The 17101-nt window shown below is 42.7% G+C and overlaps 1 protein-coding gene across 1 annotated transcript; it reads left to right on the top strand.

The window, feature by feature from the left end:
* The first annotated feature begins 207 nt into the window (after window positions 1-207).
* Window positions 208-16934, top strand: RTRAF (RNA transcription, translation and transport factor). The gene is made up of 8 exons (XM_036383912.2): window positions 208-371; window positions 2441-2565; window positions 4061-4160; window positions 7805-7891; window positions 8778-8866; window positions 12418-12486; window positions 15183-15231; window positions 16604-16934. Exons 1-8 carry the CDS (start codon window positions 311-313, stop codon window positions 16756-16758), a joined length of 735 nt encoding a protein of 244 aa, XP_036239805.1. The 5' UTR covers window positions 208-310; the 3' UTR covers window positions 16759-16934.
* The last annotated feature ends 167 nt before the right edge of the window (window positions 16935-17101 follow it).

Here is a 17101-nt window from a genome sequence, read left to right as displayed (position 1 = left end):
ACTGATCCCGCCCCTCGACACGGACCCCGCCCACTACACAGGCCCCGCCCCCTCCGCGGCCGCGTCCATACCCAAGGCAGAGCGACTACTTCCCCTCCCGGCAGCCCGTTCCGCTCTCTGATTAGTTGAGTTGGCCGCCGCTCAGCGCACTGGCCAATGAGAGAGCGGAATGCCGCGAAGGGGGCGGGCGTTCCCCTCCTTCCGGTCCGTGCTGTACTGTCGGCGCGGCCTGAACGGGGGAGGCGGCGCCGGCACCGGGATCGGGATCCGGGTCGGAATCGGAGCCGGCTCCGGGAGCGGCACCGGGACCATGTTCCGCCGCAAGCTCTCGGCGCTCGACTACCACAACCCCGCCGGCTTCAACTGCAGGGGTGAGGGAGCTGCGGGGGGACCAGGGGAGGCTGGGCGGGGATTGGGATGGGATGGGATTGGGATTGGGATTGGGATTAGGATTGGATGTGATGGTATCCATAGGATGGGATTGGAATGGGATCCATGGAATCCATGGAATGGGATTGGCAGGGGATCCATGGGATGGGATGGGATTGATGGGATCTATGGGGTTGGGATTAGGTTGGGATGGGATCCATGAGATGGGATCCATGGGATGGGATCCATGGGATTCATGGGTTGGGATTGGGATGGGATCCATGGGATGGGATGGGATGGGATGGGACAGAATTGGGATGGGATCCACGAGGTGGGATGGGATTGGGATGGGATCCATGGGATGGGATGGAATCTATGGGATGGTATGGGACGGAATCCGTGGGATGGGATCTATGGGGTGGAATTGGGATGGGACGGGATCCATGGGATGGATGGGATGGGATGAGGTGAGATGGAAAAGGTCCCTTCCCCCCCAACCATTCCATGGCTAAAGCTCATCCAGAGCCAGCACGGGCCAGCTGGGCTTTGGGGCAGCAGTGACACCCCAGAGCTGTCACCTCCTGTGTCACCCAGCCTGGACATCCCTGTGCGCACACAGCCTGGGAGTTGTGGAGTTCCAGCCCCCAAAAATGGGGATTTGGGGTCAAGAGGAATCAACAGTGGATGAAAAAATGTGCAGCCTCAATATTTATGCTGTATTTATATTTTCTGAGAGGAGCTGGGGGTTAGCGCTGCAGGTGTCGTGTGTGTGCTGAAAACAGAGTTAGAAACTCAAATTCTCTGTTGTTTTTTCACCTTTCTCTCTGTGCTCCATAAGTTATAATTGTATTCCCAATAAAAAGAATCTGTTGGCTGATGCCTTTAATGAGGTCAGTCAGCTGGAAAATGAAAAACACTCAGGGTTGATTTTTTGTCAGAGAATGCACAATTTTAGTGGGGTTTTATATATATTATATACAATGGGGTTTTATATATATATTTATAACCCACTAATATATATTTATAAATACATGCTAACTAAAATAAATATATAATATGTATTTAAATATATATAAGGAAATATATAAATATATACTAACTGAAATAAACATACACTAACTAAATTATAAATATATATTATAGATGTATAAATATATACTAAAATAAATATATACCAACTAAAAATACAAATAAATAAACATATAAGTAATAGTTTACATAAATTATATACTTTTGTATATTATATATAAATATAGAATATATAATATATATTTATATATTATTTATATATTCATATAATTTATAAATAACAATTTATTATGTAAATATATAAATATGTACTAACGAAATACATAAATAAATATATAATATATACTAACATATATAATATATACTAACAAAAATAAATATATACTAACTAAATATATAAATAAATATATATTCTAAATATATAAATATATACTGACTAAATAAATATATACCAACTAAATATATAAAGAAATATATATTATAGATATGTAAATATATACTAACTAAAATAAATATATACCTGCTAAATGTATAGATTAATATATAGTATAAGTATATAAATATATGCTGACTAAAATAAATATATACCAACTGAATATATAAAGAAATATATATTATAGATATATAAATACCTGCTAACTAAAATATATAGATACTAACTAAATATATAAAAAAATATATTGTAAATATATGCATGTATGCTAACTAAAATAAATATATACTAACTAAATATACAAATTAATATATATTTTAAATATATAAATATATGCTGACTAAAATATATACTAACTAAATACATAAGTAAATATATATTATAAATATATAAATATATACTAACTAGTAAATATATATTAACTAAATATATACCCACTAAATATATATTTATCACCCACTAAATACTTATTTAGTGTGTTTTCTATATGTTTCTATATGTATGTGGGGTTTTTAATGGGAAAAGTGCTCAGAGCCATCAAGATTTGTAGGAATCAGATGAAAACTTGGGATATTTTTGAATTCCTGCTCTGTTTGCTCCTCCCCACAGATGAAACAGAGTTCAGGAATTTCATTGTCTGGCTGGAGGACCAGAAAATCAGACACTACAAGATCGAGGACCGAGGGAATCTGAGGAACATCCACAGTGAGGACTGGCCCAAATCCTTTGAGAAGGTATTTCCTTGCTCCAGACATTGCTGTAAATGATATAAATGATATTTCACAGCTGCTGTGGCTGTGGAACACAAATAAATAACTCTGAATATTTGTCCTGTTACATTTCTAGGAATTTAAATGTGTTATTGAAGCCAGACTGGGGGAGTTTATGACAATGGGGGAATTTTGTGCATAGTTTTCCCTCAGCATTGTTTGTTTAATAGGTGGAGTGTCCATCCCAAACTGGTTTTTTTTCTTTTTTTTTTTTTTTTTTCCTGATTTGATTCAGCTCTTGAAGCAGAAAGAGGACTGACTGCAAATAAACAATTTTTAATTTTTTTTCTGCATTAATGCTCCTTCTGTCCCAAAAGGAGGTGGATGGGGCTCCTGCAGGCCTTTCCAGCATGTGGGAGAATCTCATCCCTGCACCTCCTGCCATTCCAGATAGATTTTTCTGGACCTACATGGACTTTTTTTCTGAATCCAGATGGATTTTTCTGGTTCCAGGTGAATTTTTTCTGGACCCAGATGGATTTTTTCCCTGGACCCAGATGTAATCCCTAATCGAATCATTTCAGTTTCCAGATTGATTTTTTTTCTGGTTCCAGAGGGATTTTTTCTGGACCCAGATGAATTTTTCTGGTTCCAGATGGATTTTCTGCATCCAGATGGATTCTGGGTGATCTCTGTGCTCCTGAGCATTTGCAGCCACCACAAAGCTCTTGAACTTTTCCTCTTGCTCCCATTTCCCTGCTCTGTAATTCCCAGTGTCCATCCATCCCATTTTTTTTTCCCTCCTGGAAACTCTTGCTTTGCTCAGTGAATGATTCCAGTATCCTGGAGGTAAATGGGAATATCTGGAATTTCCTGGCTTGGTGACAGTGTCTTCTCCATCATTCTCAGGGAATTCCTGCTTTCCAGCCCCTGGAATGCAGAAATTCCTTTTCCCAGCTGTGTGGCACTCCTGTCCCTGCAGCAAAGGGACATGACAGATGTCACCATGTCCTGATTTTTGGGAGCCTTGGCAGCAGCCAGGGCTGGATCTCATGGTCTGGGACAGAAGCTCAGCCTGGTTTTGTCCTCTCTTGTTGGACAAAATCCCTAAAAAAGGGAAATTTACTTCTGCTGCTGCAGGGAATGCTCTGGTGTGGGGAAGCCTTAGGTGGCTTCATTCCAGGTGGGAAGGCTTTGTTCCAATTTGTTCCCCCTTCCCTTGTTCCATTTGCCCTGTGACATGAGCAGAGAGTGAAGCAAGGGCATTTTGGTACAGTCTGGCAATAAAAAACATTCATTAAAAGTAAAATTCCATTATCAGGTGTCAGACTTGAGCTAGGGGTGCTTTGGGACACTCCAACAGGGATCAGATGCCACAGCAGGAATTTCACAGTGACACCTCTTGTTAATTAATATTTTCTGTGAGGCCTGTGGGAAAGTGACAACAGTTCTGTGCTCCCAACTGATTCATCCACCAAAATCTTTTTTTTTCCTCTTTTTTTTTTTTTTTGCTCCCCAGTACATGAAAGATGTGAACTGTCCCTTCAAAATACAGGAACGACAGGAAACTGTGGATTGGCTGCTTGGCTTGGCTGTGAGGCTGGAGTATGGAGATAATGGTAGGAGGAAATCCATTTCATACCTCAAAATTGGAGGGGAATGGGGGATTCTGATTAATTTCACACAATCATGGGTGAAATTCACGTGGTGTGGGTTGGAAAGAACCTCAAGAATCCACGGGCAGGGACACCTTCCACTACCCCAGGGTGCTCCAAACCCCATCCAGCCTGGCCTTGGGCACTTCCAGGGATCCGGGGGCAGCCACAGCTTCTCTGGGAATTCTATCTCAGCCAGGAATTCCTTCCCTTTGGTTGGAGGAACTTTGGTTTGGAGGAACTTTGCAGCATTCCCAGTGTGGGGTCACTCCCTCTGTTCCTTGCATCCATTCCATGTTCCATTTCCCTTGGAGACAATTTCACCTGCAACCTTTATTGCCAAAGCTGTGCTGTCCCTGTGCTTTGGGACAGCTCCATCCACTGTCCAGCTTTCCTGGGATCCTTGCTACAGCTGGGAATCAATTGGCAAACAGCCAAATGTGTCTTCTCCTCCTCAAAGCCCTCCTGTAAATTCTTGCTGGTTTTTCTGGAGAATCACAGAGAGATTTGGATTGAAAGGAAGCTGTAAAGACCTTCCAGTCCAACCCCCCCTGGGCAGGGCCATATCCTGCCAGGCCAGCCTGACCTGGAGCACTTCCACAAAGGATGTCCTGCACTTCTGCAGGTGCTTCAGGTAGAGCTTCAGCAAGTCAGGATCTTCCTTCAGCTTGGAGAGCAGCTGGGAGGTCTTGCAGGAGCATCCATGCTTCCTGCCACATCTCTGGAAGGCACAGGGGGACAGGGACAGAGGCACCTCAGGGCTGCCCCAGGGAGTAGCTTGTGTGGGAATCATGGAACGATGTGGGTAGGAAGGTCCCTTAAACCCCATCTCATTCCAATCCCCAGGAATGTTAAGCCTGTCCTGGTTTTCTTCACAGTGGCCAGGACCCAGCTCTGCCTGCTGGGGCTGGGCACGCTCTGGGAAGGCCCTTCCTTGTCCCCATGGGCTCCCTCACCTTCCTCCAGTAGGTCCTGCTGAGGAAAAGCAGCAGGAGCAGCAGGCACAGGGCTGGGATGCTCCAGTAAAGCACCTCTGCCATGGTGATGCCCTTGGGGGCACTGCCCTTCTCCAGCTGGGGCACATCCCACACCAGGGTGGCCCAGGAGGGTGGGCAGGAGCGGGGGGTGCTGCTGGGGTAGAAACAGCTGAACCCAAAGGCCAGCAGCAGGAGCTCCTCCAGGCTGGGCATCCCTCTGGGATCCTGCTCAGGCCATCCCTGTGTGGCACCCGCAGCTCTGCAGCTTGGGGACGGGAGTTGGCACCCCCACAGGGTCACCAAATGTGCTGTGATGTCACAGTGCCCTTGCACACACCAAGTTCCAGAGGCGGGGGCACCTCCCCCTGCAGAAATTCACACTGGTTTTAAGTTTTCATCAAAATCAGACGGTGTCAAAAATATATTTCACTCCTTTAAAAAATAAACCACAATTTCATGTGCTTGTTTCCACCCCCTGCTCAGAGGAACTATTTCTTTTCAGCTCCCATGGGACTGGAGCAGCATAATTGCATTTGTTCTTCTCTTCTCTTCTCTTCTCTTCTCTTCTCTTCTCTTCTCTTCTCTTCTCTTCTCTTCTCTTCTCTTCTCTTCTCTTCTCTTCTCTTCTCTTCTCTTCTCTTCTCTTCTCTTCTCTTCTCTTCTTTCTGGATAGAGCCCATCCCATTGTAGATATTTACCCCCTTTCTCCCTGTGGGATTGCCTTGATGAGAACTTCCTCTGAAGGGTATTAAATGCATTATATTTAGCACTACACTTATTCAGAGAAGTTATTCTTAGACCCCTTTTTTAATTTATTTTTTTTTTAACAAGGAGTGGATGTGGAACCCTTGGGAACTAGGACAAAGTTATGGAAAAGTGGAGTTAAATCTCCCCAAGTCACAGCAGTTCCATTTCCTTATGGAGAGAGTGGGAATACAAATAATTACTGGTGGAAAAACAATAACAGCCAAAGTGCTGCTTTTCCATTTCCTTTAATTCCTGCAGGGCTGAGCTCTGCCCAGAGCAGGGATGGGATACAAATACCTGTGCTGTGATTCTCAGTCCCTCATGATGGGCAAAAGGAGCTGCCTGTTCCTTGGGATTGTGTGAAAAAGGAGGAGTTCAGGAAATTTCCATCTCCAAAGGCTTGGAAACCCCCAGTGTGGGCTGTGAAACAAACCCTGAGCTGGAAATGTTTTATTTACTCATCAGGACCAACATCATCCCCCAGTTCTTGATCCCTGCTCAAGGCAGAGGAACTGATGGATTTTAGAAGTGGCAGATCTGGGAGATGCAGCTTTTTTGCTGAGTATTTGCTTCTTTTTTTTGCCAGGGTTGGGATTAAATTGCAAGGCAGTGATGCCTCAGGTTTTAGTTTTTGTATTTTTCACATTCTGTGCTGCTTTAGTGGGTGGGTCTGGGCTCCATATCAGGGGATGCTGAGCTCTGTGCACAGAGCAGGGAGACAAAACAATTCCTGCTCCAGCTGGGCACCAAGGACAAATGATCCAAACCTCAGCCCAAGAGCACAAACCCCGTGGGCTGGAGAGAGAAAAACAAGCAGGGTGGGACTGCAGGGGCTAAAGCTGGAATGGGACAATGAACTGCAAGGTGCAAATGGAGCAGAACTGATCCAAGGGAGAGACCCTGTGACCAGTTGTCCATTTTTGTGGCCATTTTGGGTTGTGCTGCCCAAGGTGGATCCATTGAGGAGATCCTTTGAATAAATCCCTATTTTATTCTTTAGCTCCATCCAGCCTCTGTTCTGGGCCAGCCTTCACAAGGCACCATGGAATTTCTTGTTGGGACTCAGATGTTTATCAGTTCTTATCTCTGTTACAGTCTCACAAACCCTGAGTTCTGCAGCACTTCTCTCTAACAAACTAAAAATGGAGCCCATCTCTCTCTCTCCAAGGCCTTTTAAGGATAAACTTAAGAATTAAGTGTCCAATTAAGAAATGATGCCTCAATTATTTTCACTTTTAACCCAATAACCAACCACCCATGCCCACAATGGGGACTTTTTATCCAATTACACAAAACCACCCAAACCCATGGAGAAGAAGGAGCAGCCTCACCCTGAAACCTCCATCTTGTTTTGTATATCTATTACTATATTCTAAAACCTTGAACTCTAAGTTTTCCCCCCTGTGATATCACACACTTCTATCCAAACCCCACACCCACAATCCCAGTTCTGTCATTCCATTTTGGGAGCTTCTCCAGGGCCTCAGGTCAGTGCAGTGTTCTCTTGGGGTCAGAGCCTGGCAGCACAGAAAGTCTGAAATTCTCAGCAATTCCCAGGGTTCCAACACTTGTTCAGCCTTTTGGGGTGAGGCTGTAATGAAGAGGATCCTGCCCTAAATAAAAGCCTGGAGCAGGCTCTGAGGCTGCTCCTGGAATCTCTCTGCAGCTGGGAGCTCTTGGAGCAGCTTTTGGTATCATTAATGGGGAGCTCCAAAATCCCAGTTTATAAACTCAGAGATCTCAGTTTATAATCCCACAAGGCTCTTGGGTAGCCACAACACCCCAAAAATCCAGCTGTAACACCACAGCTCCTTGCTAAACTTTGAGTTAGTTCTTTTTGCCATTAGTGCTGATGATTTTTGTGTTTGCCTCCTCATTTTGCAGCTGATAAGTACAAGGATTCCACCCCTGATGGTGCTAAAAATGCAGACAACACAGCAAAAAATGCAGAGCCACTGATTAACCTGGATGGTGAGTGTGCCACAGGCTCCTGGGTGGGGATGTGCTCCATGGCCTGGCTGTCCCTCACTTGGTTCATCCTATGATGTAGACTGCTTAAAGCCCCATTTAAAGCTTTAGGAATGCAGATCTGAACATTTACATGAGCAGCTTTGCTCTGTAAATCATAATTACTTCTTGTAAGTGAGGGAGAAGTAGCAAGATGCCTTAAAAAATAAAAATATCCAAGGCAACATGGTGGCAGGCTGGTTACTTCCATGCTGTCAGGGATTTCATGTTGCCTCAGTTCTTCCCCAGCTGTTCTGTCATCATAATTTTAATTTTTTTTTCCCTGCTAAGCACAGTCACAATAAATGGAAGTGGTGGGAAAGAGCTGCTAAAATCAACCCTAAATCTTCCAAATATTCTTCCATTCCTCCATCTCCAAAAAGGCAGGGATTGAGCCTGCCCTCACCAGCAGCAGGGATAAAAAGATACAAAACAACAAAAATGTACAAATAATGTTCAGAAGAGAATATCTGCCTGTAATTTGCTTTATTTTCAAACACTTTACCTGCTTGTGTAGCCCAGTGCTGATTCCTCTGCAGCCAAATTGTTTCCTCACTGCTTGGAATGATGGAATTAAGGTTGGAAAAGCCCTCTAAGACCACAGAGCCCAACAATGAACCCAGCACTACCACATTCAGCACTGAATGATGTCCCCAGGTGCCACATCCTTGTTTTTGGAACCCTTCAAGGGTGCTGAGGAATTGCCCTTGTCCATCCTGAAGAGCAATCCAATGCCATGGAGTCAGGGAGACAATTCTTCCTGCTGGAATCAGTGAAACCAAAATAAATTATCAGATTTTTTTTTTTTTAATGATAACCCTTTTTTCCAATAATCCTTAATTTTTTCCAGTGAATAATCCTGATTTCAAGGCTGGAGTGATGGCTTTGGCTAATCTGCTTCAGATCCAGAGACATGATGATTACTTGGTGATGCTCAAGGTGAGTTTCACACTTTTCCCACCTCCTTTTTTCCTTCTTTTCCCCAGTGCCTGGTGTGTGTTCATAGCTTGAGGTGCAGTTACTGATAAACATGAATTTTTAGGCAAAGATGGGAAAAGAAAAAAAAAAATCTCTGTGTCTTTTCAAGGAGATAAGAGCACATTTCATGGAAATTCATGCAGGGAGAATTATCCTGGTAAACAATTTTAGCTGAGTTCCTTAAGGAGCATCCTCAAAGGAGAAAGTTCTGTTCCAGTGCTAGAAATCAGAGAAAGCTGAAAATTTAAAAGTTAATGATGCCAAAGATGTTTTAAAACAACATCCAAGGGAGGAACCAGTGTTAAAAATTTCCTTTTTCTTTTGATTCTATGATCTGTTTACTCCTTGTCATTACTGAAATCAGTTTAATTTAGTTTTGACAACTAATTATGGGGTTTAAGTGCCCCTAAATAGGCTAATTCATTTCCTAAACCATCTTTTTTATATCTTGAAGAAATTTTCTGACTTTCTGGTGGAACTCTATAGATTTGGGGTCAAGCCCATACTGTGTTTTTTAAAATAAAAAATACATTATAGATGAGAGTGTAAAATCCCAAGTTCCTACTTGATCATGTCATACTATGGGAATAAACTTTGTTTGGTTTGGAATAAAAATAAAAGCATTTAACTTTAAAAAAAAACCCTTAAAGTTCTGTTCATGGCAATAGTTGTGATATTTGCCAAACTTATTTTGGAGAAACCAAAAGCTGTGGGTATTGAGGTTTATTTAGTGTAAGTCTGTAACTCTTGGGACAGTATTATGGTAAACTGGTTTTTTAAGGAATTCTCAGCCTGCAGTTATTCCATCCATTTTTCCCCTTCTCTCCAGTATAGTTTCCTACTTTCCCTTCCCAAAATATTTTTCTTCAGTCTTTAAGGAGCATGGAGGTCTCATACCCTCCACCAAAAACCACTCAAAACCCCCCAGAAATCAGTGCAAAGGGATATCAGGTAGGGGGAGGAGACTCTGGGTGTGGTGATAGGGAGGATTTGCAGCTTGAATGAGTTCAGCTCTTACCAAAATTCCTTCAGATCTTCTTTGAAGGAAACTTTAGAGAATGTATAATTCTGCATAAATATTTTTATTTCCACATCTCTTTTTTTCAGACAGATTTGGGCAAAACCAGCCTGAGTTTTCTTGCTTTTAATTCCAGCAAGAGTGGATTCCTGCAGTGAAAAATCCACATTCCAGGAACAGTGCAAAGCTGCTTTTGGGGTTGAGATGATGATATTAGAAGGTGTCAGTCAAACTCTCTAATTTTCCCCACAATAAGCAGGTTTGCAGGGAATTTCTGATCCCTGTCCAGGCTTGGACACTCAGGAGTGGATTTTTGGGAGAGCCAGAGGGTGCAGGCACAGCACAGACACCTGGCCAGAGATTTAGATCCCATTTTCTTCATTTAAACCTGGCAAGTTGCTCAGAAAGCATGTGTGGGACACAGTTAGATATTTCCTAATGCCAAAAGCACTTGGAATTCTCTTCCACAAGGTCTGGTTTCAGTGCTGGAATGAAACTCCCCATCCAACCATTCCTTTGTCCAGGCCACTTCCTTCAGTGACAGATTTCTAGAAGTATTTAAGTGACAACTTTCTGGTATCAGTTCAACTTTAATCATGACCAAAACTGGGAGAAATCCTGGGGGAGAAACACAGAGCTGCTTCTGTCACTTTTGGCTGCTCATCAGGGAGAGTCTGAGCAATGTGTTTGACAGAGCCAGTTCTTCTTTCCTGTGGAAATCTGCCTGCATGGTATTCCTGCAGTTATTTTTGGAGGCATTTGGAGCTGTAGGTATCAGTAACTGATAGCTCTGATAAGATTTCACCCCATGTGCTGGAGCTGGGGAAAACAGATGAGCACCAGGATTGTCAAAGTCAAGGCTGCTCTTGTTCCCAAGGCTAAAATTAATTCCTTTCTGCTCTCAAAAATTAATTCCTTTCTGCTCTCAGTCTTTTCCAAGCCTGCCTGGGAAGCCTTGCTCCAGGTTTCTCTGCATGTGGGAGGAGGTTCAGCACCTCTAAAAGATGCTGGCAGAAGGATTTCCTTCCCAAGGCAGGATTTCCATCCCAAAGCAACATTTCCTTCCTAAGACAGGATTTCCTTCCCAAGGCAGGATTTCCTTTCCAATGCAGCATTTCCTTCCCAATTCAGCATTTCCATCCCCAGGCAGCATTTCCTTCCCAATTCAGCATTTCCTTCCCAATTCAGCATTTCCATCCTCAGGCAGCATTTCCATCCCAAGGCAGGATTTCCATCCCAATGCAGCATTTCCTTCCCAATGCAGCATTTCCATCCCAAGGCAGCATTTCCATCCCCAGGCAGGATTTCCTTCCCAATGCAGCATTTCCTTCCCAATGCAGCATTTCCTTCCCAATGCACCATTTCCATCCCAATTCAGCATTTCCTTCCCAATGCAGCATTTCCATCCAAATTCAGCATTTCCTTCCCAATGCAGCATTTCCATCTCAAGGCAGCATTTCCATCCCCAGGCAGCATTTCCATCCCCAGGCAGCATTTCCATCCCAAGGCATAATTTCCATCCCAATTCAGCATTTCCATCCCAATTCAGCATTTCCATCCCAATTCAGCATTTCCATCCCCAGGCAGCATTTCCATCCCAAGACAGGATTTCCTTCCCAATGTAGCATTTCCATCCCAAGGCAGCATTTCCATCCCCAGGCAGCATTTCCATCCCCAGGCAGCATTTCCATCCCCAGGCAGCATTTCCTTCCCAAGGCAGCATTTCCATCCCCAGGCAGCATTTCCATCCCCAGGCAGCATTTCCATCCCCAGGCAGCATTTCCTTTCCAGAGGAGCTGCATTGCTGCAGAGTTCAAGGTGTGAGAATTCAGGAAAAGAAGATTGTTGCTGCTGCTTTGGGGCTGTGATCAGCTCAATTTGGAATCAGGGAATTGTTTAGGTTGGAAAAGACCTTGAAGCCATTGAGCCCCACCATTGCCAGCACTGCCACGTGTCCCCAAGTGCCACATGCACAGAGCTTTGAAATCCCTGCAGGGATGGGGATTCCACCACTGTGAAACCCTTTCCAGTGCCTGTCCACCTTTCCCAGGAAGAAATTTTCCCTGATACCCAACCTAAACCTCCTCTGGCACAGCTTGAGGCCATTTCCTCTTGTCCTGTCTCTTGTTCCCTGCCAGGAGATCCCAACCTCCTCCTGGCTCCTCCCTCCTGTCACCCTCCTGAGCCTCCCTTTCTCCAGGCTAAAAACCCCAAGATTTCCAGGCTATTCCTTCTATTTTGCAGCTTCTGTCCCAGGAAGGGCAGGAATTAATGGTATAAAATCAAAATGTCCTTGTCACTTCTGGTTCTCTCACCTGGGTGAGATCCTACATGCCAAAATGGAAAGGTTTAAGGGCTGGAAAAATATTTAAAAAAAAAAAACTGTCACAAAAGTGGGTTTGAGGTTATAATTTTGGCTCCTTTTCTCTTGGAATTACTGAGAAATGCCTCAGGACATGAATTAATTCCTGTTCCCTTTCCATGTTTTCCCCAGGCAATTCGGATTCTGGTCCAGGAGCGCCTGACACAGGATGCCATAGCCAAAGCCAGCCAGTCCAAGGAGGTTTGTACCCATGGCTTCATTACCCCATGCTAATTAATGAAGATAAAGCTCTGTCCCCTCAGTCAAAACCATTTCTGTCCCACCACTTCATTTAGGAGGATGGGGGCAGCTTCATTATCCCAGCCATGCTGGTTCCAGCAGATCTGGGGGATTGTGGAGAGCAGGACACAAGGCTGGGTTTGTTCCCTGTCAATACAAACACACCTGTGTGAGAAATCCTGGAAAAACTCTTCCCTGAGTTGTTTTCCACAGGATTATCCTGACTGTTCAGTGCAGCAGCCCTATGGAGTGAGGAGAAATGCATGGCCTGGCTTTTCCTTGGGATTAGCAGTGTTGGCTCCATAAAGAAGTTGAAATATTCCTTGTTCAGAGTGATTTTTTTTTTTTCATATGGACACCTCATATGTGTTCAAGAAATGGGATGTTGGAAATCCAGCTCCTCCCTCCTCTCTTCCCCAAGGAAAAAAAAAGAGCAGTGAAGGAAATTTCTGCCCTTAAAGTCAGATTTTTGCAGAATTCTTTGCTAACCATGAGCTGGCTATGGGGAGATGTTCCAGGGGATGACTGTGGGTTTTTAGCTTGGGATTTCCTCATCATTCCAGATCTCTCCAGCATTTGGCAGAGCTGGGAAAGGCTCAGGCAGCCTCACCTGCCCTGCAGGTGTATGAGTGTCAGTGTGCCTGCAAAAACAGCTGGATCTGCTCAAAGAACCCAAATTCCTTCTTTTTTATTTTGGCAGCTGCTCACAACAATCCATGATTTATTTATTTCTTTATTTATTAATCAAAGCTTTGGACCTGCAAATCCATAAAACTGTTCAAAGAGCAGGAAAATAGGAAAACAGCTGAGCCTGTTGCCTTCATTTTAAGGTTCTGTAATGTTAATAAAAAGCAGCTTTTAGTTGTTGTTTTCATAGCTGCACAGCTGGGATCAAAATGGGATTTCCTTTTTTTTTTTTTTTCCTGCCAGGGAATTGTTCATTTTTGATAGATCTTCAAAGCTTCAGCAGGTCTCTGTCTGGGAGATAACCTGGGAGTGTTTTTTTTCCTTAGGAGTGCCACATTCCAAGGGGTGTGGAGAAAAGGGAGTGGTGAGAAGCAGGAAAATCTGTGCCAGGAGGGACCATCAACATCTTCATGTGCCAGGGGAAAAAAAGGAAATATTCCCAAAGCAGAGAGGATGGCTGGGTTGGGATAAAAAAAAAAAAAAAAAAAAAAGGAAAATTAGATTATTAGATATATTCTGCAGGTTTTGACTGATTTCTAAATGGCCACATTTTTGTGCAGCATTCATAAATCAGATTTGTAGGGAATGAGGCTGGAAGTGAAGTTGTGTGTGTAGTTCCTGATGTGAAGGTGCTCTTTTTTTAGTTTATTATCCTCTTTTTTAGTATTATTATCCTGTTTGAAGGATCATGAGCTTCTTTAGGATGGGCTGAGGGATTCCAAAGGCAGCTCCCTAAAAAGGATCAGACTCAAAAGTGTGGGAAGAAGGGAGGGTAAGGAATTTCCTGCTACCAGGTGACACTGGGGGAACCTTGGGGAATTCATCCACAAAGAACTGAGAGGGAAAAAAAGACAAAAAATGACATTTTTTCCTCAGAAACACCCCAGGCTGGCAGGAGCCTTAAGTACAAACCTCAGTTCTTAAAAAAAAAAATCCTTGTAGGAAGTCTGATGTTTCTGGAATCTTTCTGAAGTGGCTTTAGTGGCATTTTGATCACCAATTTTAGCAGTGGAGATGGATTTTTAGGATTGCAGCTGAACATGGATTTTACTATAAAGGCCATGGAAAAACCCCACTTTTTGCAGATGAGTTGCAGCCACCAGTTTGTGTTTAATGTGTGTTTTGATCAGCTCAGATTCTTTTTTTTTTTCCATGTGTATAAAAGCCTTTAAAGGAAATTTTCACTGTCTAAAAGCTTTACAGCCCCATCCCTGCAGAAATTAATGGTATTGAACTCTGATGTTTTTGTTGTGCAAAATGCAAGGCTTTTGGCAAATGTTGAAAAAAAAAAACTTGCTGAGGGTAATAAAAGCAAATTCTGGGATTTGGAATGTTTAAATCTAATTTTAAGTGCATGTTGAAGCTCCCTGAGTAAAGATTTAGTGTGACCACTCCTCTGCAGCTGGACAAAGGAAACAGAGCAATGCTCAGAAATGACCACTCACAAATTTTGCTTTGGAGCGTTTTAATAGCTAAAATGTTTAGAAAAATGGAATATTTCCCTTTTTTCCTAAACTTAACCCTTCAGCAGATGCTTCTGGGGATGTTGTGAGCTCAGCAAAAGTTGATTACAGAGAATTTCTGCAGCTCTTTGCAGTCAGCCCCTGCTCAAAGGCTGGCAGCTGTTGAAAGGCAGAAGTTTCTAAGAAAGCCCAGTTTTGTTTTCCTGGGAAGCTGCAGGGTTGGGTGATGGCTCCCAGTCCTGCTGTTGGCCTTTTAAGGATTGAATGCAGGCACTGTGTATCCACTGAAGGATTCTTAAGCAGGAAGATTTTTCTGTAATAATAATCTGGGTTTGGTGCTTCAGGACACAAAGGGAGTTGTTTAATCAACTTTTCAAACTTTTCACACATTTTTGTCTGAGCAAAACCCGTATTTTCTCCCCAGTACCTGCTGCAGTACTTGATTTGATTTGCCAAACATTTAAATGACATTTTTAACAGTTATTTTCTTTTTTTTTCCTTTTCCAGGGTCTGCCTGTTGCTCTGGAAAAGCACATTCTTGGATTTGACACGGGAGGTGAGCACTGCCCCTAATGTGACTTTTAAATGGGAATGTTTGCCTTTGACAGAGTTATTACTGTCAAATCCAGAGCTGATGTGGGCAGTAAAAATCCCTGCAGTGGAAAGAATTCCTCCCTCCCAGCTGGTTATTTATGAGCATCCCTGAGCATTTTGGGTTTGGAACAGCAAAGCCTCAATCCAGTCTGTTTGGAATCTGTTGAAATAACAGCTTTTAATGCATCCTGCTGTTGGTAAATCCTGCTGCTACCAGCAGAGGACAGCTGTGCTGCTCCATGCACTGCAGCTGCCTCCTCTTGCCTAAAATCCCATCCAGGCACCTCAGGTTGGCATCACCTGATGGGTTATTGATAAACCTGATGGGTTATTGATAGGAACAGTCAGACAGGTGACCTGGAGCTCCACATTACTTGAATCACTGCTTGGAATGTTTCACACCAACCTTGGAGTGGGAGCTTGGAATGAGATGATCATTAAGGATCTCCCAGCCTTTTGTGGTTTTAATTTATTATTTTTATTAATTTTTATTGTAATGTGGATATTTTTAGTTAATAAGTTGATATTATATGTATATATTTTTATAATATTTGAATTTTTAATTTGTTAGATTTTATTGTAATATTTAAAATCTTATTTATATAATTACATTTTTATATTAGAAATTTTATTATATTTAAATTCTTATTTTATATAATTTTATGCAATGCATTTTTATTATAATATTGAAATTCTTATTTTAAATAATTATATCTCTGTGTTATTAAATTTTTATTATTTATTTAATGTATATTTTAATTTCTATTTAGAGAAGTATAAATTTATTATTTTTTATTTCTTTGTATATTTTATTTTTATATTAATTAAAGTTTTTTTAGGGGTTGTGAATTAAATTTTGTGTTTATAGGAGTTTTTTTTGTTTTTTGTTTCTTGGTGGTTTTTTTGTTTTGTTTTGGTGGGGGGTTTATGTTTTGTTTTGTTTGTTGGGTTTTTTTTTTGTTTTGGGTTTTTTGGTGGGTTTTTTGGTTTTGTTTTTGGGGATTTTTTTGTTTGAGTTTTTCTTGTTTTTATTTTGGTTTTTTTGGTTGATGTTTTTTGTTTGGTTTGATTTTTGGGGTTTTTTTTGTATTAAAACATTTTATTTTTTATGATTCCCTCATTCCCTGCCCCCTGGGCTGCAGGATGATGGGGAAGGTTTGGAGGCCACCCCATTTTCCTCCAGCAGCACAGAAAATTGTTCTCTGCTTCCACCTTGGAAACCACCAGCAGGAACACCATGCAGGGCACTGAAACTCCCCTAAATCCCTCCTGTGAGCTGAAACTGCTGGGTAAAATGCTGAACAATTGCAGTTTTTCTCTGTGCCCCTCCCCAGATGCTATTATCAACGAGGCTGCCCAGATCCTGCGCCTGCTGCACATCGAGGAGCTCCGCGAGCTGCAGACCAAAATCAACGAAGCCATCGTGGCTGTGCAGGCCATCATTGCTGACCCCAAGACTGACCACAGACTGGGCAAAGTGGGCAGATGAAGGGACAGAAGCTTCCAGCCCCCTGTGTGTTAGTGCAATTAGGAACAGCTCCACTCTGGCATGCAGCTGGAAACGGGATTAATTTGCCTGTTTGGGAAAGAAAACGGGAAATTGAATTCTGACTTCTGATGAATTACCAGGTTTTTCTTGAAATAAATGAAATTGAGGGAAACAGATTGTTCTGGTGAGCTCTGAGTTGGCAAATAGGACTTTTTGTGTGTGTGTGTGTGTGTGTGTCTCTTTTTCATTGTGTTTGGCTTTGTGTGGAGGGGAATGTTACATAAAATCTTCTTTTCCTGAGGTCTTGTCCTAGGAACAGCTTGCTCCTGGCTTGCTTGCTGCT

This window comes from Molothrus ater, chromosome 6 (genome assembly GCF_012460135.2).
Source record: "Molothrus ater isolate BHLD 08-10-18 breed brown headed cowbird chromosome 6, BPBGC_Mater_1.1, whole genome shotgun sequence".
NCBI classification, from domain to species: Eukaryota; Metazoa; Chordata; class Aves; order Passeriformes; family Icteridae; genus Molothrus; species Molothrus ater.
The sequence above is the reverse complement of the archived record's forward strand: the minus strand, read 5'-3'. Positions and strand labels throughout refer to the sequence as shown.